The 14,693-nt window shown below is 42.6% G+C and overlaps 1 protein-coding gene across 2 annotated transcripts in view; it reads right to left on the bottom strand.

Moving 5' to 3' along the window:
- Positions 1 to 13,064, bottom strand: part of CHRNA5 (cholinergic receptor nicotinic alpha 5 subunit) — a 29,964-nt gene extending 16,900 nt beyond the window's left edge. For both annotated transcript variants that reach the window (XM_003275427.4, XM_030814879.1), the window contains exon 1: positions 12,759 to 13,064. In XM_003275427.4, the coding sequence (XP_003275475.2) occupies positions 12,759 to 12,864 (106 nt within the window). In that variant the 5' untranslated portion in view covers positions 12,865 to 13,064. The remainder of the gene's footprint in view (positions 1 to 12,758) is intronic.
- Between the last annotated feature and the right edge of the window lie 1,629 nt (positions 13,065 to 14,693).

Raw genomic sequence — 14,693 nt, 5'->3', positions numbered from 1 at the left:
TCCTCAAGAGTTCGTATCCTGCTTCCCTGAATAACTAGTTTAATTTTTAAAAATTATTTATTTTTTATTTCTTTATCTTGAGATGGAGTCTCGCTCTGTCACCCAGGCTGGAGTGCAGTGGTGCGATCTCGGCTCACTGCAACCTCCACCTCCCAGGTTCAAGTGATTCTTTGTGTCAGCCTCCCAAATAGTGGGGACCACAGGCACACACCACCACGCCGGGCTAATTTTTGTATTTTTAGTAGAGATGGGGTTTCACCCTACTGGTCAGGCTGGTCTTGAACTCCTGACCTTAGGTGATCCACCCGCCTCAGCCTCCCAAAGTGCTGGGATGACAGGCGTGAGCCACTGCGCCAGGCAGTAACTAGTTTAAGATACTTCATCTACAAATACTATGGAGTTTGTGTGGTGACGCCTGTAAAAGTCTCCTTATGCTGAAATGCACAGCATTGAAGATATTTAGATTAGTTTAGAAAATTATACACTAGAGTCATTCTTAATGTTTAAAAGCCATTAATTTTAGAGCTTCAAGTTAAAATGGCATTATTGAACCATTTCTCCTCTTCTAACCCTCCTAATTATAGTCCCTGAAATACCAAAAATTTAAGAGTTAAAAGTATTAATAAATAAAATGTCTTTTTTTTTTTTGAGACAGGGTCTCTGTCACTTAGGCTGGAGTGCAATGGTGCAATCTTGGCTCACTGCAGCCTTGACCTCCTGGGCTCAAGCGATCCTCCCACCTCAACCTCCTGAGTAACTGGGACCACAGGCGTGCACCACACCTGGCTAATTTTTTGTATTTTTGGTAGAGATGGGGTTTCACCATGTTGCCCAGACTGGTCTTGAACCCCTGAGCTCGAGCGATCTGCTAGCCTCTGCCTCCCAAAGTGCTGAGATTACAGGTGTGAGTCACCACACCCAGCCTAAAATGTCTTTCAATAGCATCTAAAGGAACTTTTGCCTGAGTGGGGAAAAAACTAGCTTGAATCGCTATCTCAAATCTTCTTTGAAAGAAAATAGACAGGGTATAAATAAAATACTAATCCCAACATTCTACCTAACGAGAATCTTCAAGATACTGCTTTGTGAGTATCTTCGCAATACATCCCATACTAGAAATACCATTTTCTTAGGACACTTTATAGCAGTGTCCAGTGCAAATGTCAAAGGTATCTTAGCATAAAACCTTGATAGTGCACTTAAATTCTTCTTACAGTCATGCTTTTTAGCTGGCTCTAAATGTTTTAAGTTTACACTGTTCACAAACCTCAGCATGTTAAAAAGGAGACAATCCAATGCATCCCCTCATTTTACAATCAGGATATATGTATGACCAGAAGGGTTGCTGCTACAGACCTCATTAACCGCAGAGCTCTGAGGGTCACCCTTGGCTTCATGCTCTTATCACCCTAACATCTTCCATCTTGTGACAACTTTCTAGATTAACTTAATGAATGCCACACCCCCGATAGCTCTAGCCCACATTGATGTTTACTTATTCATTCATTTAACAAACATTTATCAGACAGGCACTGGGAACATACTGGTAAACAAAAAAGACAACATCGACATTTACAATCCAGTAGGAAAGACTGACACCATATGTAAGCTAAATTCTAAATAAACTGAATCAAATGGAAAAATTCTTTTTAGAAGTTGTTTTAAATAGTTAATATTTGCTCATCCTATTCAAAATGAACACTTTTTTGGCATCTCTATAGCACTACGTATAGGCTGATGACAGTAATTGCTTTTTTTTTTTTTTTTTGAGACTGGGTCTCACCCTGTCACCCAGACTGGAGTGCAGTGGTGCCATCACGGCTCACTGCAGCCTGGAACTCCTGGACTCAAGCAATCCTCCCACCTCAGCCTCCCTCCTATCTCAAGCTCCCACAGAGCTGGAACTGCAGGCGCGTTCCACCACACCCAGCTAATTTATTTATTTTTTGTAGAGACAGGGTCTCTTTTTGTAGCTCAGGCTGGTCTTGAACTCTTGGGCTCAAGCAATCCTCCCGCCTTAATCTCCCAAAGTGCTATAAGATCCGCCACGCCCAGCCTTATTACATTATTACCTTTTAATTTTCCTTCCCTTCCTTGTCTTAAAAATAGTTGACTTGGGCCAGGCGTGGTGGCTCATGCCTGTAATCCCAGCACTTTGGGAGGCCGAGGCGAATGGATCACTTGAGGCCAGGAGTTCGAGACCAGCCTGGCCAACACGGAGAAACCCTGTCTCTACTAAAAACACAATAATGAGCTGGGTGTGTAGCACACGCCTGTGGTCCCAGCTACTAGGGAGGCTGAGGTAGGAGGATCTATTGAACCTGGGAGGCAGAGGTTGCAGTGAGCCAAGATTGTGCCACTGCACTCCAGCCAGGGAGACAGAGAGAGAGACCCTAACTCAAAAACAACAATAACAACAAAAAACAAACAAACAAAAAACTTGGCTTCAAAAGATCCCTTACATCAAAAGGATATACAACCCAGAGAAAATATTTGCAAATCATATATCTGATAGGGGACTTGTATCTAAAATATATAAAGAACTATTATAAGTCAATAATAAAAAGATTCAATAATCCAATTTTTAAATGAGCAAGAGATCTAAATTAACTTAGACATTTCTCCAAAGAAAAGCCAGTAAGCATATGAAGATGCTCAACACCTTTAGCCATCAGGAAAACACAAATCAATAACACAATGAAATAGCACTTCACACCTAATAGGATTGGCTATAACCAAAAAGACAGATAAGTTACTCAACTTTGGATATGATTTTTCTTCATCTGTGACATAGATATAAAAAAAGTACCTCCCTTATGAGGTTATTGTAAGGATTAGCTAACAGTGTAGATATAAGTGCCAGCACAGGGTCGTTCTTATTCTTCCATAAATGATTGCTAAAGTAATGGTAACTGATAGACCAACAAACATTGTCTCCAGACAGTCCTGGGCAATGGAACTTTGCAAAAATACAAAGGAAGAATATGCTTGTGGCATTGGGCACTCTTAACACAGTGCAATGATGGTTCACTATAAAGCTTTCCTCAAGTCTCTATTCTTGAAACCAAATAATAATAATTATAATACAACCTGCTAATAGCATATAAACCACATATCTCAGAAAAACAAAGGAAACCAGGCAGTGAAGCACACTAAAAATAGGATAAGAACAAAAAAAAATTTAATGGGATAATTCTTCTAAAGTAGTTAAAAGTACAGCTGCTATGAGAAAAACTAAGTTGAATACCTAACAAAGGTATAGATGTGTATACAGTAATATCACTAACACTTTTATATATTTACATTTTGGTTTTACCAATTCAATTTTACTATCATTCATTGCCTAAAGTTTGAGGAACTGGGAGAATGACATTAAAAAAAATCACAGTCAAATCATTTGGTGAAACCACATTTATTTTCAAAGAAATGTAACCTTGCTCCTTAGTTTTAGTATGGTGAAAAGGAAAGGACACAGAACTACAAAGCTGAAAACCTTAATTTGAATACTTGGCACCACTAATTAGCTGTTAACCTCCATCCATAAGCCACAATTTTTTCTTTTTTCTTTCTTTTTTTTTTTTAAGACAGCGTCTCACTTGGTCGCCCAAGCTGGTGTACAGTGGCACGATCTTGGCTCACTGCAGCCTCGATCTCCTGCGCTCAAGCAATCCTCCTGCCTCAACCTCCCAAGTAGCTGGGACGACAGGCACTCTCCAGCAGGCCCAGCTAATTTTTTTGTATTTTTTTGTAGAGACAGGGTTTTGCCATGTTGCTCAGGCTGGTCTTGAACTCCCGAGCTTCCAGAAATCCACCTGCCTCGGCCTCCCAAAGTGCTGGGATTACAGGTGTGAGCCACTGCGTCTGGCCCACAATTTTCTAGCCTATATAAAATAAGGATATCTGTTAGCAATATGTCAATAATTGTTAAACGGGTATGGCAACAACTTTTTGATTCATTACTTTGGACCATTCTTGTGAACATTTTTATTTTTCCATTAAAAAACATTAATAAAAAGGAGAATCTCTGCTTAGCTGCTTCACTCTCATCTGAATCAAATGAAATAAAGTACATTATCTTACTATGTTGGGTAGTGTCTAGGTAGTTTAAGATTTTTTAAGAAAATCTTCTTCACTAAATATAGTATGTAGCCAAAAAGATACCAGAGGATTTTTTTTTTTTTTTTTTGAGACACCGTTTAGCTCCTGTTGGCCAGGCTGGAGTGCATTGGTGCGATCTCGGCTCACCGCAACCTCCACCTCCCGGGTTCAAGCAATTCTCCTGCCTCAGCCTCCTGAGTAGCTGGGACTACAGGCATGCGCCACCACGCCAGGCTAATTTTGTATTTTTATTAGAGACGGGTTTCTCCATGTTGGTCAGGCTGGTTTCGAACTCCTGACCTCAGGTGTCCTGCCCGCCTTAGCCTCCCCCTGAGGATTTAAAAAACCAATTCTAGGCCAGGCACGGTGGCTCACGCCTGTAATCCCAGCATTTTGGGAGGCTGAGGTGGTCGGATCATGAGGTTAGGAGTTTGAGACCATCCTGGCCAACATGGTGAAACCCTGTCTCTACTAAAAATACAAAAAAAAAGAAAAAATTAGCCAGGCGTGGTGGTGCACGCCTGTAGTCCCAGCTACTCAGGAGGCTGAGGCAGAAGAATCGCTTGAACCTGGGAGGTGGAGGTTGCAGTGAGCCGAGATTGTGCCACTGCACTAAAGCCTGGGTGACAGAGTGAAACTCCGTCTCAAAAAAAAAAAAAAAAAAAAAAAAATTCTAGGAGCATTTGATAGTGCTTTGCTCTGGCATTTTTCCACAAAGAATCGTGATTTTCTTATCAAAAGGTAATGATTTGGAAAAAAGTCAACCAACATGTTCAGCAGCTAAATGTGGATATTAGCAGTCTTTTGCCAACCTGCAGATAAAAACAGACATTAACTATAATTTTAAGTTTCTGCCACAAATTATTCTTAAATCTTTAGCATCTCCTACAACTTGGCCAAACTAGAGCCTAATGTGATATCTCATTCAATTCATTCATTAATTCAACAAATGTCAACTAGCTGCTTACTGTGCCAACCTCTGTGCCAGGTGCCAGAGGGAGAGCAGAAAACAAAGACCTGGTGCCTGTCTTCCTGGGGTACAAACTTGCACATTTATTTACCTTATTATATCACACTTATAATTCTATGGCTATGCAAAGTACACCCCACAGTGAGAATGGCGCCCCTGCCACTGCACAGTGCATCACCTGCATATTCCAACACCACTGCAGCTCTGGAGTCTAACACAGGATTTCTCAACTTGGCACTACTGACATTTTGGGCTGGACAATTCTTTGTTGTGGAGGGCTGTCTTGTGCCCGGTATTTTAGCAGCATCCCTGGCTTCTACCCACTAGACATACCACTGCCCCACATGACAACCAATCGTGTCTCCAGACGTTGCCAAATGTTGGTGAGGGGGAGCAAAACTGACCCTTCTTGCGAACCACTGCTGTAACACTAGTAGCTAATAAGCAGCAGAAGTAGAACTAGGACCCAGATTTATTTTGTTTTTTCTCAAAATAATGCTATAATTGCAAAAGTAATGTGTGGTCACTGTCAAAATTCAAATCCAGAAGCTCATAAAGAGTAAGAATTCTCCCTCCTCCTCTCCTTTGCCTTCCTTCCAAGGGTAACCATTAAGTTTGATGTGTAGATATTTTAAATTACATGCATGTTCACTCACACACAGAAACATGTTTTCCTCTAAGTTCTGCAACTTTTTTTCATTCAATACTATATACCAGCCGGGTGTGGTGGTTCACGCCTGTAATCCCAGCACTTTGGGAGGCTGAGGTGGGGGATCACCTGAGGTCGGGAGTTCGAGACCAGTGTGACCAACGTGGAGAAACTCCGTCTCTACTAAAATTACAAAATTAGCCAGGCGTGGTGGTGCATGCCTGTAATCTCAGCTACTTGGGAGGCTGAGGCAGGAGAATCGCTTGAACCCGGGAGGCAGAGGTTGCAGTGAGCTGAGATCATGCCACTGAACTCCAGCCTGGGCAACAAGAGCGAAACTCCATCTCAAAAATAAATAAATAAATAAATAAATAAATAACACAACTATATCAACTATATATCAGTAGATGTCCAACTATCTCCAGTCTTCCTTCACAAGCTGCAAAGTGATCATTATGAGTGCATTAGACTTTATTTAAGTTTTCACCACTGATTGGTATTTATAGTCTTCAGTTTTTGGTTATTTCTAATAATGCTACAATGGGAAAAAATGCTGTAATTAACAAATCTCTTTTTCCATACTGATGCAAAGATTTCTATAGCAATGATTCTCAGAAGTAAAACTGCTGAGTCAAGGGGACGCACATTTTAAATCTTGCTAGGTGCTGCCAATATCTTCCTTTTCTTCTTCACAGGCTGCCATAAGAAGGAAATAAGATAACATATCTAAAAAGATTGGAAGAGTGTGTATAGTATACCTCCCCAATTCATAATCAAGGCATTCCTGGAGCAGTTAATCTACCCCTGAAGTCTCCTTGCATCTTTTTATAAGTTAGCAAAAAGTGACTTGTACTCTTTTGAAAAAAAAAAAAAAAAAAATCCTCTTTGCAGCAGTCCTAGGAGGGCTATTTTAAGCAACAGCAAGATAAAGCAGTGAACGTAACCATTTTGTAAACGAGGGAAAATATGTACTATATCCAACATTTTCAATGTGACAAACAAGAATGCTTACCAATCATTATTTTAAGTATTACAGATAAAATATAGAGGGATTTTTTTCACTCTAGGATTTTCATTATATTTTATATTGATTTTTCTCACAGAATTATAGGATAAAGTTACACTGTAACTGCTATGCCTTAGTAAACTTAATATCTTACCCTGACTCTCAGAACACTTGCAGTAAGAAAATGAATGACCTTAGGTGGTATTAATTTAGGTGCAGTCAATAGTTCTCAAGGAGACGAGACAACTTGCACACTTTAAAAAAAAAAAAAAGGCTGAGCATCATCAGATCAAGTAAATGCAAAGTTCATTATCTTAATTTGGGGCTATAAATCTCTCAACAGGCAATAAATATGTATTATGAGCTAGTATATTTACAGTATTATGGAATAAAATACCTAATGGTGCATGAGGTTGCCTGTATGACCTTGAAAAGACTCTTCCAAATTTCCCCTAGAGATGTCCAGTTATGAATGAATACTAAGGACTGGAAGAAAATATGGAAAAGTGAAGACAGCTGCTTTGTTAGGACAGCAGGATAATGCTTGTTTTCTTAGCTTCTATTAGCCTTACATTGTTTGGGCTACAATTCATTGTAAATTCACTATTTCCATAATTACTTTCATCGGCTTCCCTTGAGAGTTCACCCAGTTGGTATGAATGTGGAATTTTCTACAATCTTGCTACTTAATTGTGATACACTGACCAACAGTATTCACATCACCTGGGAGCTTGTTAGAAATGCAGAGTCTCAGGCCCTGCTTCTGACCTACTGGATCAGCATCTGCGTTCTGAGGGAATTCCTGCGTACATCTAAGTTTCAGAAGCCCTGGTCAACAAAACCTAGAGAAGTGGTTCTCAAGGGGTAGCAAATGTGAAGAACAATTTTGCCCCCAGGGCACACTTGACAATGTCTGGAGACATTTTTCAGTGGGTGCTACTGGCATCTCATGGCTAGAGACCAGTATGCTGCTAAACATCCTACAAGGCACAGGACACCCCCTCTCTGACAACAAGGAATTGCCCAGTACAAAATTTCAGAGGTTGAGAAATCCTGACCTAGAGGAAAGAGTTTTGCCTAATTCCATATATATAGTTGACTGTAAAATAAAAATGAAAATAAAACCAGATTTTAAAAAAACCTAAAAGTTCATATCATCTTTTTTGTCAGAATTCAAATATTCATATTTAACTCCTATTTTTACTGGTAAAAGGCTATATTTTATAATCACACTTGGGAAGAGAAGAGCATGAAGTCACTGAATTAAACACAGTAGGAGGGGCCAGGCGTGGTGGCTCACACCTGTAATCCCGGCACTTTGCAAAGCCAAGGCGGGCAGATCATTTGAGGCCAGGAGTTCAAGACCAGCCTGGTCAACACGGTGAAACCCCGTCTTTACTAAAAAAAAAAAACAAAAAACAAAAAACAAAAATTAGCTGGGTGTGGCGGCGCATGCCTGTAATCTCAGCTACTTGGGAGGCTGAGGCACAAGAATCATTTGGACCCAGGAGCCAGAGGTGGCAGTGAGCCAAGATCACGCCACTGCACTCCAGCCTGGGTGACAGAGCAAGACTCTGCCTCAATAAAAAAAATAAATAAACAGTAGGACAAACAATATCATGTTTCCTCAAAAGAAGAACAAAACATCTAAATAACATTTTTCATCATAGAACGGAAAAGGATAATTTTAAATAATCCTTTCTATCATATTGTCATTATAAAACTATACCCAGGCCAGGCGCAGTGGCTCACGCCTGTAATCCCAACACTTTGGGAGGCCGAGGCAGGCGGATCACCTGAGGTCAGGAGTTCAAGACCAGCCTGGCCAAAATGGAGAAACCCCATCTCTACTAAAAATACAAAAATTAGCCAGGCATGGTGGCACATGCCTGTAATCCCAGCTACTTGGGAGGCTGAGGCAGGAGAATCACTTGAACCCAGAGGCAGAGGTTGCAGTGAGACGAGATCATGCCACCGCACTTCAGCCTGGGTGACAGAGCGAGACTCTGTCTCAAAAAACAAAAACAAAAACAAAAAAACACTATACCCATGCTGTTCTGTGGAACAGATGTCTAAAGAAACAAATTCTAAACTTCTTTCAAAAACAATTCCAGGCCAGGCACAGTGGCTCACCCCTGTAATCCCAGCATTTTGGGAGGCCGAGGCGGGAGGGTCACAAGGTCAGGAGATCGAGACCATCCTGGCTAACATGGTGAAACCCCATCTCTACTAAAAATACAAAAAATTAGCCAGGCATGGTGGCGGGTGCCTGTAGTCCCAGCTACTCAGGAGGCTGAGGCAGGAGAATGGCGTGAACCCAGGAGGCAAAGCTTGCAGTGAGCTGAGATTGTGCCACTGCACTCCAGCCTGGGCAACAGTGCAAGACTCCATCTCAAAAAAAAAAAAAAATCCAATATTTAACAACTCTAATTGTCAACATGCTTATTTAATAGTGAACTTAAACTATCATCTGATAATTTAATTCCAATGCTTTAAGAAAAATAATGCTATTAGAAAAAAGTTCTGTACTGAAATTATTGAACTAAAACTTCATATCCTAATTATAAAAAATTACTTGCTAGATCTAATTTGTAGATTATAGGTTGAAAAAAAGCTATTCTTACAATTGACTGAAAACCTCAGAGTTCAACCCATAGGCTACACTAATACATGCAGGTACATCTGCAATGTATCAGGAAATACACAGACAAATGAAATCCTACCCTCCAGTTGCTCAGTCTAGTTCACATATTTAAGTATTTCTCGGAAATCAAAATAATTTTAAATTGCAAATTAAATTGTGTATAAAGTTTATGCAAGGATATATATATAACGAAAGTAAAACTGACAGTCACTATGTATGTATTTGTTAGCTTCTGAAAATGTTAATGAAAATGACTAAAGATGAGAAGAAAAAATCTTTCATAGCTCTCATTTTCTATGAATGATTTCATTTTCCTATTTTGTTTTCAGCCACTACATATACTAATTAAAATTAAGTTTCAACCATTTAAAATGTCACATAGCGTGCAGCCATAAAAAAGAATGAGTTCATGTCCTTTGCAGGGACATGGATGAAGCTGGAAACCATCATTCTCAGCAAACTAACACAGGAACAGACACCAAACACCGCATGTTCTCATTCGTAAGTGGAAGTTGAACAATGAGAATCCATGGACACAGGGAGGGGAACATCACACACCAGGGTCTGTCGGGAGGTTGGGGGCAAGGGGAGGGAGAGCATTAGGACAAATACCTAATGCATGCGGGGCTTAAAACCTAGATGACAGGTTGATAGGTGTAGCAAACCACCATGGCACATGTAAACCTATGTAACAAACCTGCACGTTCTGCACATGTATCCCAGAACTTAAAGTAAAATTTTTTTAAAAAGTTAAAAAAATAAAATGTCACACAGCCAAAAAATATAACCATTGGCTTTAAAATGTCACATAGCTAAGAAATATTAAGAAATATAACTAGCTAGATAGTTAATGACTATCTAATTTCCATAATCACTGTCCCAATCACAGGTCAGTTTAAAATGCTTGTATTATCTTAATGTACTAGTTCATTATACTTTAATATATTATACTTTAATTGTCTCCTGAACCACTTTCCATAACTCTGTGACCGTTCATCAGCCAAATAATGGCTGCTGGCTGACTAGATATTCTCTTTACCTGGGGACTGGCTCACAGAAAACCATAGAGAAAGGTTACTATTAAGAACCTAAGACGAATATGAAAACAATAAATTGTAAAAATAAAGGTAATTATAGGTGAACTTAAAAAACTTAAAGTTGACTTAAAAAACATCTACTACCGCCCTTTCATTTTAAAGAGAGAGAAATAAAGAATCAGCAAGGTCAAGTACTACATCCAAGGAAACACAGCGAGTGGCAGGTCTCCTATTTCCAGACAGTACTTTCAGCCACCCACATGCAACGACAGTTGTACACAAATGCATATTAACAGTTAAGAGCAAGTGTGCAATTACATCATCCATTCAATATCACTTTGTTCTTCAAGATGATCACTTCTAAGAGCACACAGAATCTTATAACTTTCGAGGTGGAAGGGGGATCCTTTAATGGCCCCTCACCATACAGATGGGGAAACTAATATCCAGAGAGGTAATACTGTTCCACTCCTTCCTTGCGCAAACCTTCACTGGGCTCCTACATTAAGGTAGGTGTTGGCGATACAAAGATAAACAAGAATCACAGTTCTTAAGGAGCTTACGTGGAACAAGGAAACAGAAGTGCGACACAACCAGATGGTTATTATGAGAGAGATATTAACTAAGTGGGGCAGAAAGCAGGAACTAATCGATTTCACTTTGTTATAACACTGAACACCATGCATGAAAGGAGATAGCTATTTACACTATTTAATGCTTGGCTACAGTGTTTTATATTAAAAGACATGAAACAGATTTTTAAAGTTCAGTTTCATCAAAAGGGGTAGAGAACTACCATTTTCTCGAGTGTCAGGCACTGTGCCTGGCATTTTATATGCATTATTTAATCCTCAAAAGAACTCTGAGAGGTAAGCATGATTATTACGCCCATTTCTTTTCTTTTTTGAGATGGCGTCTCGCTGTGTTGCCCAGGCTGGAGTGCAGTGGCGCGATCTTGGCTCACTGTAACCTCCGCCTCTCGGGTTCACGTCATTCTCCTGCCTCAGCCTCCTGAGTAGCTGGGACTACAGGCGCCCACCACCACGCCCGGCTAATTTTTTTTGTATTTTTAGTAGAGACGGGGTTTCACTGTGTTAGCCAGGATGGTCTCGATCTCCTGAACTCGTGATCTGCCCGCCTCGGCGTCCCAAAGTGCTGGGATTACGGGCGTGAGCCACCGCGCCCGGCCCGCCATTTGTTAAAGAAGGGAAACAGCTGAGAGAAGTTCGTCCAGTCAGGATGCACCAGAGTCATAATTTGAACACAGGTTTGCCTGGTTCCAAAATCACATTCCTTTCTTTCTGTTTAACTCTCTCTGCCCAGGATTTTCTTAATTTGTTTAAATCACCCTCCATCTTATTTCTCTTCGGTCTACACTAAGCAATACATCCTGCAATGAATTATTCTAGTCTTATTACTTCCTAAAATCAGAAGCCATAGATTAAAAACCTTAACAAAGGAAAGGCAAGAAAAGGTTCTTGCAATATTTCCCCTATTTAAGAAACTCACTCATAAAACCTGAAATACAGACGTAGTGAACTTCTGCAATCATATCTTGCTTAACGGATGCTTAGCTTTTCTACGTTTAGATCACACCATAGCTGCTCCACAAACGTGTTTTTCTTCAAGGTATTGAGAGAACTGACTCTAAAACTTTCCCAAGCACTTGAAACAAGTAGGACTACGCGATTTCTTTTGTTGTTTCCATTCCTGTCCAAAATCTCTTGAAAAACATCAGGCTGAAAAAAGCTGGGCTCTAAGGAGCTAGTGAGGAACTTTGGATGCAAACGATTAGCCCCGAAGCCAGGGAAGTCGGCAGCCTAGCCTGCTAGAACACACACTTTTCATCTCCGGCGAAAGGAAAGGTTTTCAAATGCTGCGGTGGGTGGGGGACAGGGATGGAGGAAGAGGAGGAGGGCAGGAGGTGGAAGATAAGTCCCAACCCCTAGAATGAAACCCAGAGACTCTATATCCCGTAAATAGGCAACAAAATGGGAAGCTTGGCTGCCACCACGACAGGAAAGCCCTGCTGGACAAGAATGGCATCTTTTACTGAAAAAGTTGTGTGGAAGTATACGCTAAGCTAGCCTCGTAGTCTCCAGCGATGCAGGTCGTGGAACAACAACGAAAACCCACCCAAGTGGCCTTTTCTCTGTATTTAAATGAGCAAATCTGGACATTTAAACTACAAGCTCACTCCAAGCCCCCAGGAGAAAAAAACCCACCTCCCCTCGCAACCAGGTTTTCCGGCGGCCGTGGCCTGGCAGCTTCCTGGGCACCGCGATGCGGAGTCCCGGCCAGCCCCCGCTCCGGCCCGCTGCCCCCCGCCCCGCCCCTCTGCCGCCCGGGCTTACCTCCCTGCGCGCCGCCCGCCGCGCCCGCCAGACCGCAGCGCCCCCCGACCAGCTGGACCAAGAGCAGCAGGCGGAGCTCGGGCGGCCCCGAACCCCGCGCCGCCATCGCCCCGGGCCCCCGCGGGACCGCGGGCAGCCGCCTCTCGACCGCCGCGCGGGGAACGCGAACTCTTGGGGGATGGAGCACGGAGTGTGAGTCGTGAAACAAAACGAGGGCAGACGCAGCAGACTGGCCGCTCCGCGCCTCAGCTCCCGCCGGGACAGCAGCCTCAGCCTAGCACCTTCGGGCGAGCTCGGGACGCGTGTAGAAGCTCCCGGCGCCTGGCCCCGCCCAGAACCACCCCGGCCCCGCCCCTATTTCCCTCTGGCCCCGCCCAATCCTCGCCTTGTTCCTTCTGGCCCAGTCCCGTCTACTCATAGCCCCGCCTCCGATCCCCACCAACCCTTTCCCCACCCCGCCCTGCCTCTGGTCCAACACTGCCTGCTCCTAGCTCCTCTTTTTCCACGCCTGGCCCAGCCCCATCGCCCTGGCCCCCGCCTCCAGGCCTTCCTTCGGGCAGGTGCGACCCTGGAGCAGAGTTCCAGGAAGGCAAAGACTTGAGGCTGGCATCGCAGGCGCGTCCTTCTCTAACCACCGGATGTCCTTGGCCAAGTCACTGCACACCTTAAGATAACAGCTATTCATTGATGTCTGCTCTGTGCTCAGCACCAAAAGGGGAAGCAGAGGGACAGATTGCTCCCAGCTGACAGAAAATGTAAATAAAGTAATTCCGAGTTGTGATCAGAGCTGCGAAAGAAACAAGCTGGAGGCTGGGGCAGAATCACAGTGGTGGGGGACTTGTTCCAGGCTGCAGCGCTCTTCATGGGACCCGCTGCCCACTCAAGTCTTTCTCACCAGGAAGTACCAGTCGCAGCTTGACTGCCTCCTGGGGCTGTCGTGCCAGCCAAGGGGTCCCCACCAGAAGACCTGTGTTGTGGACCAGCGAGACAACCCTGGGCAAGTCACCTTCCTCTCTGGGCCTGTTTCCTCGTCTGGAAAAGAGGAACCGAGGCAAATAAACTAGAGGACCCGGGAAGGTACAGCTCTGACACTCAAGCCATCCCCGGAAATGATATGCAGTCGCCTCAAACGTGGGCATCGCCCTCCGTGTTGCCATCAATTAACATTTATAAATATTAGTGACTCCATCTGCTACAGACACTTAGCAACTCCAGTGGAGATTGGTGCTGACTGCTGGAAACCCGTCTCAAATCCCTCCAGACCCTATATTTCATCCTCTCTGTCCATAATTAATTAGAAAGCTTCATTGGGCTGAAGGGATTCAGGCGAATTATCTTTAAACTTCAGTGGCAGAGGGAGCCGCTGACTCTTCACAGAACGCTTTATGGAGTTGACACCTCTAAGACTCATTGTGAGCAAAAATTTCACTCCAACCTCCAGACTAGTAAATCTGTGAAAAACTAAACCTGGTTGCAAAGAATCTAAACAGCAAAATTCAGTGCAGATGCTCTTCTTAGGTCCAACTGCAGCTAGAAAAATGTAAATTACATACAATGGAGCCAATCTGTTTAAACAAGACTTAAACAAAGGGGCCACAGAAAAGGGATGCACAAGATGTTAACCAGCTTAGTAATTAACTGCACTTCTGCACAGAAATGAAAGACAGTACCTATCATCCTTTCACTGCAAATTTACATTTTACTCTGAAGAATTTATGGGACTTATAGGCACTTATGCAATTCATCCTAACAGTGTTTGGATGACTTTAAAATGTTATTCTGCTTTTACAGCTAACTGATTTGAAACAGAGGAGTTGAATAACTGCTGAAGGTCACAGTACCTGTCAGTGGCAAAACTAGAATGAAATGGTTGTTAGTGCAGCCACTGCAAGTATAATTGGAACTCCTAGATGTTATATCAATAATCATGAGAAT

Source organism: Nomascus leucogenys, chromosome 6 (assembly GCF_006542625.1).
Source record: "Nomascus leucogenys isolate Asia chromosome 6, Asia_NLE_v1, whole genome shotgun sequence".
NCBI classification, from domain to species: Eukaryota; Metazoa; Chordata; class Mammalia; order Primates; family Hylobatidae; genus Nomascus; species Nomascus leucogenys.
The sequence above is the reverse complement of the archived record's forward strand: the minus strand, read 5'-3'. Positions and strand labels throughout refer to the sequence as shown.